Below are 15,763 nucleotides of genomic sequence, written 5' to 3'. Positions count from 1 at the left end.
AGATATTTGTACACGTGGGTTCCTCCCGAGCCTTCTCTTCTCCAGACAAAACAGCCCTAGCTCTGTCAGCCTTTCCTCATAGGAGAGATGCTCCAGTCCCTTCATCATCTTAGTAGCCTGCACTGGAGTATATGAAGTAGTGCCTTTTCTCTCTTGTACCAGTGAGCCCAGAACCAGACACAGTACTCTGTGACTTCAGCATTATGTTTCTTGAATTTTGTGTTTATGCTGTTTTAAATTTTATGTCTGTGAAATTTGCTAAGATATTTTTTCCTAATCTGTTGAAAAACATTAGCAGAGCTTCATTCTTCACATCAGTCATTCTAGTCAATTGCAGTCATTGGGAAGAGGTGGCTTGTCTCTTGTGGAGAAGTGGGACAGATTCCACAATAATTTTGTAGGGGATGAATCCGCAACTTGATAAAATCATTAAATGCCTAAAGTGATATTTTAACATTTTTTTCCTTGTAGTGTAAAATTTCAGTTTCCAAGATTTTATTGGATTTTACTGAACCAATCTTTTACGACCTGTTCCTTGAATATAAAGGTGACAATGGACAACAATATCTTTGGGATGTGCCAGTTTTAAACTTGAATCTTCAATACAGTGAAATGTTTGTTAATCAAGGTAAGACTATCATAGTAACATTTCTGTGAATTTACATAATCTGAATAACTTCAAATAGAAAGAATTTATATTAATTACTGTTACTGAGTTGTTTGTAAAGATACCACAACACACCATAACTTGTTTCTGTTTTAAGAATTTAATATCTTTTGGGCAAGTGCTAATAGTTTTAGGTGCAAGTTTTGGTTGCCTACACTGGCCCAATCAATAATATGCAAAAATAAAGTAATCTGATTTCATTATGTATTTGTTTAAGTTGAAGATAAATAAGTTTACATCCTGAATAGTTATAAGTATCATACAGTTCTATGTGTCATTTCTAGTAGATTTCATTCTGTGTTGAATTAGTTAATATTATGTGACTCATGCTTTTTTAAAGGCAGTAATATGAACAACTGGCTTTTGACTCGTCGATTTCTTTTGGTGGATGCACTAAGTGGAAAAGAAAATGACTTGGGAAAACTACCAAGAGTAATTCGAATTGCTAGCAAAATAACAATAAGGTGATTAATTGCATATGATATATAGTACATAGAAAATAAAGCCAATTTTGTGCAGTCTGCATTTTAGTGTCTTCGAAGAAAGTTGTTTTCTTATGTTGTTTCTAATATGTCCTATGCTGCTTTTTCCATTGCATACATGGAAGTAGCAAGAGTTTCCATAGATCGTACTGATGAGTGAGTGAGAATAGTTAACATCAGTTTGTGGGGACTGAAATTACTGTGATTACTTTCCAGGTATGGTGGATCAGACTATGTATGCCTAATGCAAGTTAGCAGGCATTCAGTCACATCTTAGAAGCACGTGTCCTCTGGAAAGACCTAAAAACTCCTCAGTTAATTATTTTTCCATGTGTATGTTGCTGACTATACAGGGATGCTATTTCATACTCCATGTTCTTCTTTGCAGCATTTTTACAAACTGTTGCCTATTCTGTGATACAATCCAGAATAGGTTTGTAGTCATTTAAATGAAATTGTGAGACTAACTGTTAGGGTCGTTACTGATGGTTAATCTCAACTGGATGTTTTAGAAGAACCCTTTTTTCTCCTTCTTTATGTAATGTCTTCTTCTGAGATGACTGTCTAAAAATTGAGGTCTCCCTTTGAAAAAAGGATAATGCCAGAAATTCAGAATAAATATAGAGAAGGTCATTCTGTAATGTTTTGAGAGAAATTACATTTTGGAATTGACTACAGTTGCAGCTCTCATAATGTGAGCAGTAGGTAAAATGCATTCTGATATTTTCTTACAAATAAGAAATCCTTCCCAGGTTTTTATATATTTGAGTACATGCCTTTGTACACTGGTTGCTTTTAAAATATGAATTGCCACGTCATTGGGTTTGAAACTCACATTTTATTGATAAAGTTGTTCTGTTCATTTAGTATTTTCTTATTAGTACGAGTTTCAATCAATACTTCCCAAGCGACTCATCCATTTTCTGTATTACAAATGATTCTCTGTTTGTATTTCTGCAGTATTCGTCTGGTATCCCATACTCAGAAAGGAACAATCTACCCTCCTCTACTTACTATTGCTTACACAGATGTGCTTCTTCAAAACCCTGAATCCCAGAGTGTGATGGTGAGGTCTTCCTGCTGTCTTAATTGAACTGATTTGCTAATCATACTCTTTGTTCTGTTGGAATTCCAGTTGAGTGAACACATTTGGGAGGGTTGTAAAAATCTAATAAGCAGTTTCTAGTTCTGCTCGGTTTTGAAGTTGCAAGTTTTGATCAAAACTTAAGGTTTTTAAAACAAAGCGGTTAAAAGTATTTTCTTTTTTAGTCTTTTTTTAACTTAAAATACTTAGAAATTTAAAATTGGTTGTATAATGCTAAATTATATGCACAGAAAATAAGAGGAAATGTACTCTTTATGCAATGCACTGAAAGCAGGAATTTATGGAATAAATTTAATATTTTTATTTAAAGCAATGCATTAAGAGCAGGTTGTTATGACACAGACATTTCAGGTCACCTGTAGTTTAAGTTAAAATATTGGTAATATATCTAAAACATTCTTTAGTGTTCTGTCTGCTGTGTATTATTTTACAGCACATCTCTAAGAACTAAAATAAAATAATCCAAAAATCTGTAGGCAGAGGGGTTGGAGACCAGTTTGGAGGATCTTCCTCTACTGAAAGCCACCACGTTCTGCTGTAGCAGATGCAGAAGGGACATTTCATACTTGCCCTTTTTCCTGCCACGATGGGCAGCAGCTCAGATGTCTCATTCCTGTGCCTTGTTTGCTTGCTAGAGCACACTGCTTTAAAAAGTGAAAATACAGAGCTTAATATAGTAGAATAATCATTCTGCTATTAAAAAAAATATAATATTAACATTTACTGCTTATCAACGTTCAGCAGTTCAGGCTTCCTGTACAGATGGATATCTAGCTAGAAATTTCTGGTGCTAAAACCATTCCTTGCATTCCGTATTAGTTGCATGAAAGGAAAGAAGAGACAGAGAATTACAAAGATAGAAGAATTAGTCAGATGCTTCTTCCCTGCCTAGATGATGTCATTATTTAACCACAGAAACATGACTGTTTTTAGAAAATAATTCATTCAAATGGTGATGGCAGGAACAATTTCACCCTTACATTTACATCTGGTATACTTAGGTATTGTCAATTTTTGATGTCTTGTTGCATTTAACAAATTTTATGCAAATAAAAAGATACGTTGAATTTCATTCCAAGTTCTATAAACACTGAGCTTCTAGTAACTGAGCATATTTAGACTTCAAGTGAGGTAATAGAATGAGCTCTGACAGGAACGAATGTTTTGGGAAGCCAACACAGGGGGCAGGAGACGTTGGTTTGGGGGCGGGGAGTGTCTTTTTTTTTTAAACTGAATGAAAAATAGTGTTCATTATCATACTTGTGTTAACTTTAGCCTTATAGTGACAAATGTTCAGGCCAGAATGTTGTAAAACCAAGACAAACATTTTCTCTTCCTTGTACAAATATTGTAGACCAAAGTCAAAATAGGTCTTAGACAGATATTTAAGCTAGAGGGAGCAATTTTGATGCTGCATGACAATTTTTATTTCATTCAAGCTGAAAAAAAAATTGGTGTCTGAGCTATGTAGAGCTCACTTCATGATTTTGTATATTGGTGTAATTAAGTTGAAGTTACTGTTAACATTGATAAAAGGGAAAATAGGAAACCTTTGTTGTCTCCTTTCAGAATGAAAAAATTCTCCACATTTGAAAGTATTATAATTAGGTACAGCTAGTCACTTGCAGGCAGCAGGCATCCATCCCCAGCATTACTGCTGGTAAAATCCACACTAAGTGTAGCAGAGCACACGCCAGTACTAAGCCTAGCACTGTAGCACACTGGGTCAGATGTATACAGTAAAAGAAGGTATGTGCTGCACTTGTATAGTAGCCCTAGATCAGAATTCCCACCAACTAAATGTGTGAAAATTACTACTGTCTATAATGGTTGTAGCATTTCAGAATTTTTCTGCATATTTACTTTCTGTATTTTAATACTCAGGTTTCCTTCTCAGTCAATTACGAGATGAATCAGTCAGAGGCTCAGATTCAGACTGATGTAAGTTGTATGGCCTTTTATTTTGTCAGTATAATGATTTGTTTATGTTATGTGATTTTTAAAAATATTTGCAAATAATTTTTCATTCTTTTCAGATCACGTTGGGTGTGTTGGGTGGGCTTGCAGTGTTATGGTCCCTTCTCAAGACTGCAGGCTGGAAGAGGCGTACGGGAAGCTCTATAATTGACTTGCAGGTATAAACAGCTGGTAACCTAAAACGGAACACGTCTTCCTCTCTTTAAGGACAACTTTGCTATCATTGCCTGTGATAAAACTATTCTGTTTCTTAAGGTAACTGAAATAATTTCTAGCCTAGCTGCATAGAACTGCGACCTGAGGAAGTAGGTGTTTTGCATTTTTTTGGCTTCTGATGTTGTCATTTGGGAAGCGTTTTGGCTAAAAATAATGGTATTTACAGAGCTGTTCTGATCGATGGAGTGGCCTTAGTTTTCAGATCAATTCTTGGAACAAAGAGTAGCACGTAGGAGTTCAGATACTGAATATACCATAAATAAATGACCATAGTAGAAAAATTTTGTTCAATGCTACTTTACAGTACTAGAGTTTCCTGTAGTGTGACCTGCAGAACTTTTTATATGAATGCACATATGCGTTACTTAATTAGATTTTCAGGTTTCTACAGTGTGTTTTTATAATTGCAGACGATTTTGAAGTTCTTAGTGTTTTATGCTGGAGACCTTGCCAACGTTTTCTTTGTCATCACAGCAGGCACAGGGATTTATTGGCTTGTGTTCTTCAAAGTAAGTGTTTTTCCAGATTTGGGTGTTATGAAAGCCTGTTAATATTGCATATATTTTTACACAAAAATTCATTTTCTTTTTTTTTTTGTTTTGTTTTTGCCTTTCTGGTCAGACTATTGAGGCAAGTTTTATACCATGTTCTGTTTTGTGTGCTTAAATTTTTGTGTTCACCTGTTTCTTATCCACAGGATTCATTGTACTTGCAGTCTGCTTAATAGTCACTTAAAATATTTTACAAATTCAGAATGATTGCACATTAAGTATTGATCTTTTTCTGCAAAATGTTATTCACTCTTAAGCACTTACTATGTTGTTGTGTATGCCATCCACACTATTTCAATGTCATTTCTCAATTATAGGCTCAGCAGTTTGTCTCTGTCCTTTTACCACTGCCATCTCAAGAAGCAAATTTTGTTACATACATAGCATGTGCCTTTAGTTTAAAGGTAAATATTTTTTTCCTCAGGCATTAAAGACCTTTCAACTTATGCTTCTGTATATTTTCAGTAGGCTTTTTTCTAAACATCTTGTAAAGTTGATTTTATTAGTGTATAGACATAAACAATTATTGTAAGAATTAAGTAATTTTTCCATAGAAATCTATTTTGTGGAGTCTTTATAGGGAAAGAAATGTCTAAGGAAGATTAACTATGGAAAATTTTTCTTTCAAAGACAAAAGTATAAAGAAATCCAAATAAAATAACAGCATATCAAGAAAGCAAGTGCTTTCTTTTAAAGCAGAATATAAGCGCTATCAGTTCCTGATTAAAAAGAAGACAGATTCAAATAATTATGTTCAAACCTACTTGTAGAATTCAGAGATTGGTATTCTGTCTTCAAGGGACAGGTATTTTATTAATTATGGGTATTATAGTGATTGGAATTCATAATAGAGGCTAATATGTTACGGGAAAATACTTAGTCAATTTTTTTTAATTTGTTACTTTGCTGTATTTTCTTCATAATTTTGGACATAATCACATGACTTAATTCCAAGCTTTTGAATTTAAAAAAAAAGTATCAAAAGTTGGTAATAAAATTGTAGTCTCAAGTATAGTCAAGTATATTACTTGTTGTATTTAATGAATGACATGTGCAATGACTGTTTCTTCATCTTTATCTATGCGCTGTTGCTGTCCTTACTTGTTATATTTGTCCTTTCTCTTTCTTAGGCTCTGCAATTCTTACAATTGCTGGTTTCACAACTTACTATAGATATTTTCTTTATTGACTGGGAAAGACCAAAGGGCAAAGTTCTTAAAGCAGTTGAAGGTAACTCAAACTATGCTCGTTTGTATAAACAGCTTTGGTTAAATTTGGATATTACTCTCAAGTATTAAATTTCAGAGCTTTATTGTTTATATTCTTTTTAGGTGAAGGTGTTATTAAAAGTGGTGCTGCACCTGTGAGCATATGGAGGACGTATTTTATAGCAAATGAATGGAATGAAATTCAGACAGTAAGGAAGATAAATCCCCTCTTTCAAGTGCTTGCAGTTCTTTTTTTTCTGGAGGTATTATTACTACAATTATTATTGTCACTAATTTTTTATAATTCACGATCCAAATGTTATATAAGGGTCTGTTTTTTAGTTCTTGAATTCTCTCTGGTAGTAGTGGGTGACCTTTAAATTCACTTGAGAACATGTAACTTAGTAAAATAATTATTTTAATACATTTTTTAATTTATGTGTATTTATGTATGTATAGGTTATTGCAAGATTTCATTAAGGAAGACTTAAAAAAAAACCCAGAACAAAACCAACCTTTAATTATGTTAGAGACCTGTATTAGTTTTATTTCTTTTTTTTTTTTTAAGGTAGCTAGTTACCCTGAATGGCTTGAGACTGATAAATCTCAATAGGTCTCAATAGGTCAAATCTGATAGGTCGAGGGAGGTTCTCCTCCCCCTCTACTCTGCCCTAGTGAGGCCCCATCTGGAGTACTGCATCCAGTTCTGGGCTCCCCACTTCAAGAAAGGTGAGGAGCTGCTGGAGAGAGTCCAGCAGAGGGCTACCAGGACAATAAGGGGACTGGAGCATCTCTCCTACGAGGAAAGGCTGAGGGAGCTGGGCTTGTTTAGCCTGAAGAAGAGAAGGCTGCGAGGGGACCTTATAAACGCCTATAAATATCTGAAGGGTGGGTGTCAGGAGGATGGGGCCAAACTCTTTTCAGTGGTGCCCAGCAACAGGACAAGGGGCAACGGGCACAAACTGAAGCACAGGAAGTTTCGTCTGAACATGAGGAAGAACTTCTTCCCTCTGAGGGTGACGGAGCACTGGCACAGGCTGCCCAGGGAGGTTGTGGAGTCTCCTTCTCTGGAGATATTCAAGACCCGCCTGGACAAGGTCCTGTGCAGCCTACTGTAGGTGACCCTACTTTGACAGGGGGGTTGGACTAAGTGACCCACAGAGGTCCTTTCCAACCCCTACCATTCTGTGATTCTGTGAAATCTGTGTACACACTCAATTCTTTATTTGCCTACTGGCTCCCTCCTGCCACAGTCTACAGCTTTATTTCTGGTTTCATATTTATCTGAACTGAGCTTCCTTCCTGCTAATTTGCTATAGTAACCTTTTATAAAGCAGGAAGTGAAATGTGCCAGTTCATTTCCTGATGGCATAACACAAGGCAGTATGCTTTTGGTTACAGCTTAAGGATACGTGAGAAATTGTACTTTAGCTTTTCAAAAACGTTTTGATTTGTTTCTTCTATAGTTTGGCAAGTACTTTCATTCTGGGAAGTGTTGTTAAAGCATGTAGCTTGTAGTTGTTTATGTGAGGTTCTTTTACATATTTTTGATGCCTTTATTCATTTTTATATTTCTGTTTTTAAATTTCATGGTTTTCTTTTAAATTAAATACAGTAAAAAACGCCAAACTTTTCTTGTTCACTACATCAGTATTTTTGCTCTTGGTAAATACAGGCTAGGACTAACTTAGGTGCCACGTTACAAGGAAGGATTAGAGAAAAGGGAGCACGTATTCTCAAAACTACCTAATCTCCACAGGTTATGCTTCACAGGCTCCTAATATAGCTAGAAAGGGGAGGCTGCTCTTAGTAGAGAGTGATTAATATCTTACTCTATGACTCCTGTTATGAATTTCCCTCTGGAGAATCCCTTTCTTGCCACTGATGGTGGAAGTCATGAAAGATACCTAAATAGGCTAAAATTGGTGTTTGTGAAAACCTCAGGTAATCTGTGTAACTTCTGTTGTCGTGCTGGAGTTTGGAATGTAGTTTCCCTAGGTGTATAATGTGCGGGGTAGATACAGCAATCCGCTGCTTACTACAAGGGGGAACTTCTGTGTTGCCCAAAACCTGTCTTCTTGGGTTGGCAGTTTTGATAAAGTGACTGTTCAGTTCTCGTTAATTATGCTGGCAGGCCATACAGTAGTAGAAAACAAGCCAGGAAAAGTAATAGTTGGAAGCAGTCGGAAAGCATAGAGGAAGGAGTCTCCCTCCGGTCAGCCCTCGTGTCCAGCACTGAAGCAGCTGCTGGCTGGCCCCCATCGCCATGGCCGTGCTGGCCACATGGCCACACAGATGGCACGCTGGCAGCAGAATGGAGCTTTTTGTCATTGTACGGGCTCTGGCTGGGATGGAGTTGATTCTCTTCGTATTAGCCCACAGGGTGCTGTGCTTTGAGTCTGTGGCTGAAACAGGGCTGGTGACACACCCAACGTTTTGGCTGTTGCTGAGCAGCACTTGCACAGTGTCCAGGCCCCCAGCGAGCAGGCTGGGGTTGTGCAGGGAGCCGGGAGGAGAACCCAGCCAGGACACCTGACCCCAGCCGGCCAGAGGGGTATTCCGCACCGCATACCTTTATGCTCAGCAAGAAAAACAGAAGGGAGGGATTTTCTGGGGACTGGCTGGGCATTGGTCTCCTTGTGGTACTTGCGTTAGTGATTGCCTTTGCATCACTTGTCCTGGTGGTTTCTTCACCTTTTCTTTGATTATTAAACTGTCTTTATCTTGACCCAGAAGTTTTCTTGCTTTTGTTTTTCCTGTTCCTCGTCCCACTGTGGTGGGCACAGATATGTTTCTGCTGCAGCTTCAGTTCTGAATGATTTTCACAAAATTTTCACCTTTTAAGTGTTGCAAGACATAGTGTTTCCCTCATCTTTTTTATTTTGGAACTTTTTCTACTTTGTTTGTTTAAAATAGATTCAGCCATAAAGACAGTGGAGGGAAATACATTTCTGTTCAATAAAAACAAAAAAGTCAGTTTCTTACAGTTGCAAAACAGATAAAAAAAAATTGGTTTAATACTGGAATATACAGGACCGAAAAGCTTAAATTTGGCAGAAATAATATCCCTATGCAGTCAAACAGTAGAACCTTTTGGAGTTTTTCAGTAAAATCAGTGTTGACTTTTCTTGAGATTTAGCTGCGTGTGTTTTTGAATTTACGTCTCAACACATATATGTACAGTTTATGTTCTTAATTCTGTTTCTCAGTAATAACACTGAATCACACAGTTGGGCTCTATCATAGTGAACATGCTGCTATTCCCAGGTCCATTTTTCATAATTTTTTCTTCTTACTTGCTGTTATGATGGAAACCACAGGGTCATAATTATTACTCTTCATTGCCTCATGTTATATTGACCTGCTTATCTCTTCAGGTGGTAGGATTTTCAAACCTGGCGTTAATGGATTCTTCTTCCAGTCTTACAAGAAGCAGTGAGAGTTACATAGCTCCCTGGAGCCGCATTTTAAGATTCGGTGTGTCTGCTGCACTCTGGCTAGCCATTGCCTTCTTACAGGTATGTGAAACACATGATACACTGAATTATCGTTTTCAAGGTGGTTCTTGTAAGCTAGGATAGATCACTGGGCCATCCATACTACGTATCATAGCGTTGGGTATATTCTTAACTGTTTTCCTTGATGTAGACTTTTAGCTGTTCTAGCATGGTACACCTTTAGAACGCAAAATGAATCTTCTGAGCTATGAGACAACTTACTTTGTAGTCAGAATTTTAATCCTCTAAGGTATTAATTTATGCAACTACTTTGTTTTGTTTTAAACAACTTTGAAGCATCTCCAAGTTCAAAATGGAAAGCAGGCTATTGCTACAACTTTACTTCTTAGAGAAAGGACATCAATCCCATTTCATAGAGTCCACTGCAATGGTGGCCACAACAGAAGTCTGTAATTTGTGGGTGTTAAACTGTGAAGTTGTTTGCATAATAAAGTCAAATCTGATGAACTAATAAAAGAAAATTTGGTTTATTTATTTCAGGTTATATTTTTTTCTGTGTTCTATGAAAGATTTGTTGAAGATAAGATAAGCCAATTTGTTGATTTGTGTTGCATGAGCAATGTAAGTATTTTTTTGTCTCATTTGTACAGTGGCATTTTTAATAGAATAATACATAAGATAGTTCTAAGAATAATAAATAATATTTATTCATTTAATTTAATCAGAGATTAATAGCTAACAGCCAAAGTCAGTGTTTCTTTCAGCTCACTTTATTGGTGCAATCTACAAGAAGATTTCAGTTAAACGTTTAATTGGAAAAAAGTTCTGGAACCATAGGTATCAATATGTTCTTCTACATATGTGATTTTTAGGTTATTTTTTGAAGTTAAATGGGTTACATATGCTCATACAGTATTAAAAAGTAACAAATTAAGACAGAAATCAGGTGTAGAATCATTTGCTGCCGTTCTGTCTACTGGCTTGCATTTTAGTACTTTTGTCTTACAGACACAGCTGTCTGGGTTTTATTTAATATGTCTATATTCAGTTTCTGCTCCTATCTTGTGGTTGTCACTCAACTGCTGAACTTCATGGTTGTCCCTCTTGGACAGTTATCATCTTTTTCACACATTTTCACTTACATCTGATCCAATTCCCTTTTTCTATTTTAAATATGGATCTTGAAGCTTTGTACTGCATTAATTCCTTTTTAACCAAAGAAGAATGCAGTCAGAACAGGTTGGGTTAGTTCATTTTGCAGAACTTTTAACTGCTTTTATCAGCCTTTCCAGCCTTGGTTATTGCTTTTCTGTGAAAAACCTATGTAGTCCATGGGTTGCAGAGAGAGTTAATTTTGATTTTTATGTGATACGTAAGCACTGTATCATACTGAATGAAATTCTATTAAATACAGTCTCCTAGGAGCTCAACTGGAATCATGCATATGTATTATATATCACAGAAATAACTTTTGCATCAAAATAAAAGCTAATAACATTGCTTTTATTTTTTGTCTCTGTGGAACTAAGTAGTGATGCTTGCCTTTGATAACCTAAATAAACTTGAAGTTGGTGTGTGTTTCTAGTTAAACATAGATAAAAATAATCAGTAAAGGAGTTATTAAATATTTTTCTGCCGTATTTATTTTGGTACCTGCCTACTCTGTATTTGTGGAAGCACTGGTCTTGCTGATCTCCACTGTGAATTCGAAAGTTCAAAATTAAAATGATAATGTTTAATAAAAGTATTCTTCTCTTCTCCCATCTCTTTTAGATTTCAGTGTTTCTCTTGTCACACAGCTGCTTTGGTTATTACATCCATGGTCGCTCTGTGCATGGACATGCAGATACCAATATGGAAGAAATGAATATGAACCTAAAGAGAGAAGCAGTAAGTAAAAGTATTAAAGTTTACACCTGCTCTGATTATTTATCTTATTAAAAAAAACCCCACATCTTTGCATTATGGATCTGCACTTGTGTATTGCATTGCACCAAGTTATGATACTTAAAAGGTACTAGCTGTTGGTGTGTAAATATATGGCTCGGTAGTTCTTTTAACCAGGTCTTCATCTTTCTTCTTCTTCACTATCTCTTCTTCTCTGTTACATCTTCAGATTTCATAGATATAAATTTCCTGTTTTTCTAAAAAGTTTTTTTCATGTATTCAAGAGCCTTCTTTTTGGTGTTGAAGCTTTCATAAGCTCATGGCCACATTCAAAACGATGCATACCAAAAAGCTTTCATGAAGAGATAAATCTGAAAAACTCCAATAAAGACACGTCTACTTTTCCAGTAAATTCTTTTGTGCCATCTCTTCTCCTGTGGTGACATAACCTGTTAATACAGAAATTAATTTGAGTCAGTATTTTTTCTAGTTTGTCGTATGTTGTATCTTTACTGCAAGATCAGGCAAATGTAAAATGTCTCATATAAGACTGGAGCACTTTGCACTAAATTTCATGACGTCTTGCATCTTTGTAGGGACAAGTAGGAAGAAGGATATGGCTATTTCAATGATAGGTGGACAGAAAAAACATAACCATGTGAAAATTAAATCTCAAACATTGAGATATAGAGGAATATTTTAGTAATATTTTTGACTTGTGTATTCCTATAGTTTTTTCCTGATTGCTTATTTTAATATAATTCTGGGAAAAGCAAGTTTTTTTCCCCATGGAGATGTCAAATTTTCTGTTTTCTTGGGTTTTGAGATTTATTAAATGTTACCTGAAAAACATATGGAAAAAGTCAGGAATCAGTCCAAAGCACAAAAAAAGCAGGACAAATGTAGAATAAATTATAAACATAAAAGAAAGGGCTTCAGAGTGAATGTCAAGAGATGTGTTAGAAGGTAATGAACTGAACACAGGTGAAAAGAGGAATATGACTTTGTGACAGTAGGGGTCAGGATTTCACGTCCTAAGAAAATCTTGCTGTAATAGAACCAAGAGTGCAGTGGATTAAAATATTTAGAGATACTGAGCACTATGTGTACATGAAAGAGAGAAAATGAAAACCTTTTGACTTTTTTGGTCTATGAATGACATTAATAATGTTAATTTACAATTGCTTTAACTGTGTAGGAAAATCTGTGTAGTCAGAGGGGCTTGTTACCAAACACAGATGGCCAGACATTTCAGATTTCTATTTCAAGAAAAATGCGACTGCACTATGACAGGATTCACGAAACCTTAACAAGAGTAAGTGAGATATTTGTATTCTGTAAATGTTATTTAAAATATGTATTTTTTCTGCTGACGTCACGGCCATGTTATATTTCAGAAACGTGGTCCTGCTAGGCTTTTGGACTCTTCTGCAAATACTTTCGAACAAAGCACAAGGGCATACAACACCATGAACAAATTTCTCAGTTCTTTTATTGATCACGTATGTATATGAATGTTACTATATTAAGGAAAATGTAATTATAGGAAGTAGAGATTAAAAACTGTAAATCTGAAAGACTAATCTCTCTCTAAGCATATGTGCTTATAGACTTGTTGTTAACGACTTTATGGCAGCTGGAATAGTGCTTCATTAAAACAAAAAAAAGAAAAAAAAAGGGAATACTGTTCAACAGTGCAACCTGTTCTTAAAAATGACAAATCCTTTTTTTCTATATGTACTTACTTTTGTCTTGGAATAGACCAGTGTTCTTTTTCATTCATAGAGGTCTAAGTAGCTGTACCTCACTTTGTAACAAGTACTTTTTCATTGAAATCATAAAACAAGAAGTATTGTTTTTGTTTTCTTACAGGTTCATAAAGAAATGGATTATATTGTTAAAGATAAGTTGCTGCTTGAACGGATTCTTAGCATGGAGTTCATGGAACCAATAGAGAAAAGTATTTTTTACAATGGTAAAAGCATTTGTGACTTTTTGTTTGTACTATTATAAGTTTGTAGGTTTCTGTGTAGATTTCTTTCCCAGAATTTACAATCTAAACTGGACTTTACAGCAGGAGAGGTCGTTAAATGACCGCTGGCAAGGGAGGTATTTAAGAGATGTTCTTCAGGTTACAGAAATCCTATTTATAATTTGTCGCTTGACTGCAATGTTTTTTCTTTTAGGCAACTAAAAGGATACTGTGTAGAGATGTGCACGTGTTTATGAAGTGCTCCTTTGGCTTGCTGTCTAGATCCAATATGCACTTTGTAAATGCAGAGAATACCCACAATAGTTAAATAACTTCATGCTAATTTTTTTTTTATATAGAACCAAATTTCTGATGAAACCACTAAAAGTACAGCTAGACAATTTCTTTGAGGAATATATTGATCGTAATGAGGATGTTTTAGTGGAATACGTGATGTTAATACACCACTCATCTTTGCAGACTCCACTAAGTAATTTGGGTTCTTGAATATTTTATTTTGAAGCTTTTTAAGCATTGCCAATACCCACAGCAAAATTGAGTATTCCAGCAGAAGCAGGGATGACACCAGTGCTGGTTCTGGTCGCTGGACCTATGCAAAATCAGTCAGACTCGGGTTCTCCAATGTTACCATCCTGAATCCCAAGCCCATGCTAAAGCTAGCCATGAGTATTTCCAATTGACCAGCACATGCATTGAAAATAGATTTAGTGAAAGTTCTTGACCATATCTCAACTTTCAACATACGTTCCTAAATCTTAATCCCTGGAAGATTGATGCTGTGAAACGCCAAGGCTCCAAAAACCTTAAACTGTTCGTAATTACTGCCAGATGACCAATACTCGCATCCCTGAAATCCTCATCCAGTGTTAGGTCCTCCACTTCCTCCACTTTCAAGGTTCTGAAGCCCCTAGTCCTGGTCTCCTGCTATTAATAGATGGGGTCTGGGGACCAGTATCCACACTGCAATGAAATGTGAGCTGTGGATTTAGGCCTGATACCAGTCTGCTTCCTCAGTCCCTGAGCTGTACAGAATCCATCAAAAATTATCTTTGAAAACCTTAGTTCAAACCCTGATTCTACCCCTGACCATAAATATGGCCATGACCTGCCTGAAAACTAAACATTAACTAGTGATCCAAGATGTTGCCAGCCCTCATTTTGAATCCCTCAAGTACTTGGCTCTTCAGCTTCACTGTTCAGAAACTCAGCCTTATCAGAACTACAATCCAATCCATAGATACTACCAGATGACCATTACACATCCTAAGTATGTCATTCTTATATAATACCAATCAGACATACACAATTTGTAATGAAAATACTCTGTTTCCAATTAAACTTCCATTAGAAATTTTTCTTAAAAAGTAGAAAAAAGAAAAAGAATCCATTTTCCGTAATTGCTGATTTTAAGTGTTCTTTTCTCTTTTGAAAGTGGTGCTTTTTGATAAAATAAAGATGTGGATAAGTGGTCTGGACTACTTTGGCTATGAAAAGGGAATTCTAAGCTTAAAAGACCCATTTTCTGGGAAACTGTTAACCAACGAACACCAGTAATGTTAAGCTCTGAACCTCCTCCTCAGTAAGGCTTTAAGCATATATTTTAATTATTTTGTTGAGTTGGAGCCAGAGTTAACGCTTGCTAAAGATTTCAGTGACAAGGAAGTCACATTTGCTTCTTGTTCAAAGCAGCCTTTTTTAAACAAACTGTTTGAGATTTCAGGAGTGAATAGAGTTGTGTGTGTGATGCGGACTTTTCCTATTGTGTTCCATCAGTATTAAGTCATTTTATAAGTGAAAAGTTTTGTATTATTTTCTTAAATAGATTGACATAACTAGCTCTTATGATGCCATAGAATGCCATAGTTAGCTCTTGCTCTGACTTTCCTGTATCTTACCAGCTTTCCCAGCACGGACTGATGAACTCCACAAACTTGGACTTCACAGAAATAATAATTGTTCAAAAATTATTTTCTTTCTGTAGATGAAGGACACTCTTTCAGTGATGTTCTCTATTATGGCAATGAGACAACGCTGCTCATCTTTGATATCCTGTTTTTCTCCATTGTGGATCTGGCTTCCCAAAGTTTTGTTTTAGCCGCTATTTTAACATATTTGCAACAAGAGGTAAATTTTAATTTAAGAACAAAGTATTATTTTAAAAATGTGGGTTAGTATTTATTAGAAGTTTACATATTTAACTAGATAATTAAAGAAGTAAG

General features: G+C 35.8%; 1 protein-coding gene across 3 annotated transcripts in view; it reads left to right on the top strand.

Annotated features, from left to right (window-relative positions):
* TMEM67 (transmembrane protein 67) overlaps nucleotides 1–15,763 on the top strand; it is a 35,593-nt gene that overhangs the window by 16,300 nt on the left and 3,530 nt on the right. For all 3 annotated transcript variants that reach the window (XM_075415860.1, XM_075415859.1, XM_075415861.1), the window contains exons 12-27: nucleotides 472–628; nucleotides 1,008–1,131; nucleotides 2,110–2,215; nucleotides 4,139–4,195; nucleotides 4,291–4,389; nucleotides 4,858–4,956; nucleotides 5,316–5,402; nucleotides 6,129–6,228; nucleotides 6,330–6,469; nucleotides 9,584–9,724; nucleotides 10,205–10,285; nucleotides 11,438–11,554; nucleotides 12,750–12,866; nucleotides 12,949–13,053; nucleotides 13,424–13,526; nucleotides 15,526–15,668. In XM_075415860.1, coding sequence (XP_075271975.1) covers nucleotides 472–628; nucleotides 1,008–1,131; nucleotides 2,110–2,215; nucleotides 4,139–4,195; nucleotides 4,291–4,389; nucleotides 4,858–4,956; nucleotides 5,316–5,402; nucleotides 6,129–6,228; nucleotides 6,330–6,469; nucleotides 9,584–9,724; nucleotides 10,205–10,285; nucleotides 11,438–11,554; nucleotides 12,750–12,866; nucleotides 12,949–13,053; nucleotides 13,424–13,526; nucleotides 15,526–15,668 — 1,776 coding nt within the window. The remainder of the gene's footprint in view (nucleotides 1–471; nucleotides 629–1,007; nucleotides 1,132–2,109; nucleotides 2,216–4,138; nucleotides 4,196–4,290; nucleotides 4,390–4,857; nucleotides 4,957–5,315; nucleotides 5,403–6,128; nucleotides 6,229–6,329; nucleotides 6,470–9,583; nucleotides 9,725–10,204; nucleotides 10,286–11,437; nucleotides 11,555–12,749; nucleotides 12,867–12,948; nucleotides 13,054–13,423; nucleotides 13,527–15,525; nucleotides 15,669–15,763) is intronic.

The sequence above is a fragment of the Opisthocomus hoazin genome, chromosome 3, assembly GCF_030867145.1.
Source record: "Opisthocomus hoazin isolate bOpiHoa1 chromosome 3, bOpiHoa1.hap1, whole genome shotgun sequence".
Classification (NCBI taxonomy): domain Eukaryota; kingdom Metazoa; phylum Chordata; class Aves; order Opisthocomiformes; family Opisthocomidae; genus Opisthocomus; species Opisthocomus hoazin.
The sequence above is the reverse complement of the archived record's forward strand: the minus strand, read 5'-3'. Positions and strand labels throughout refer to the sequence as shown.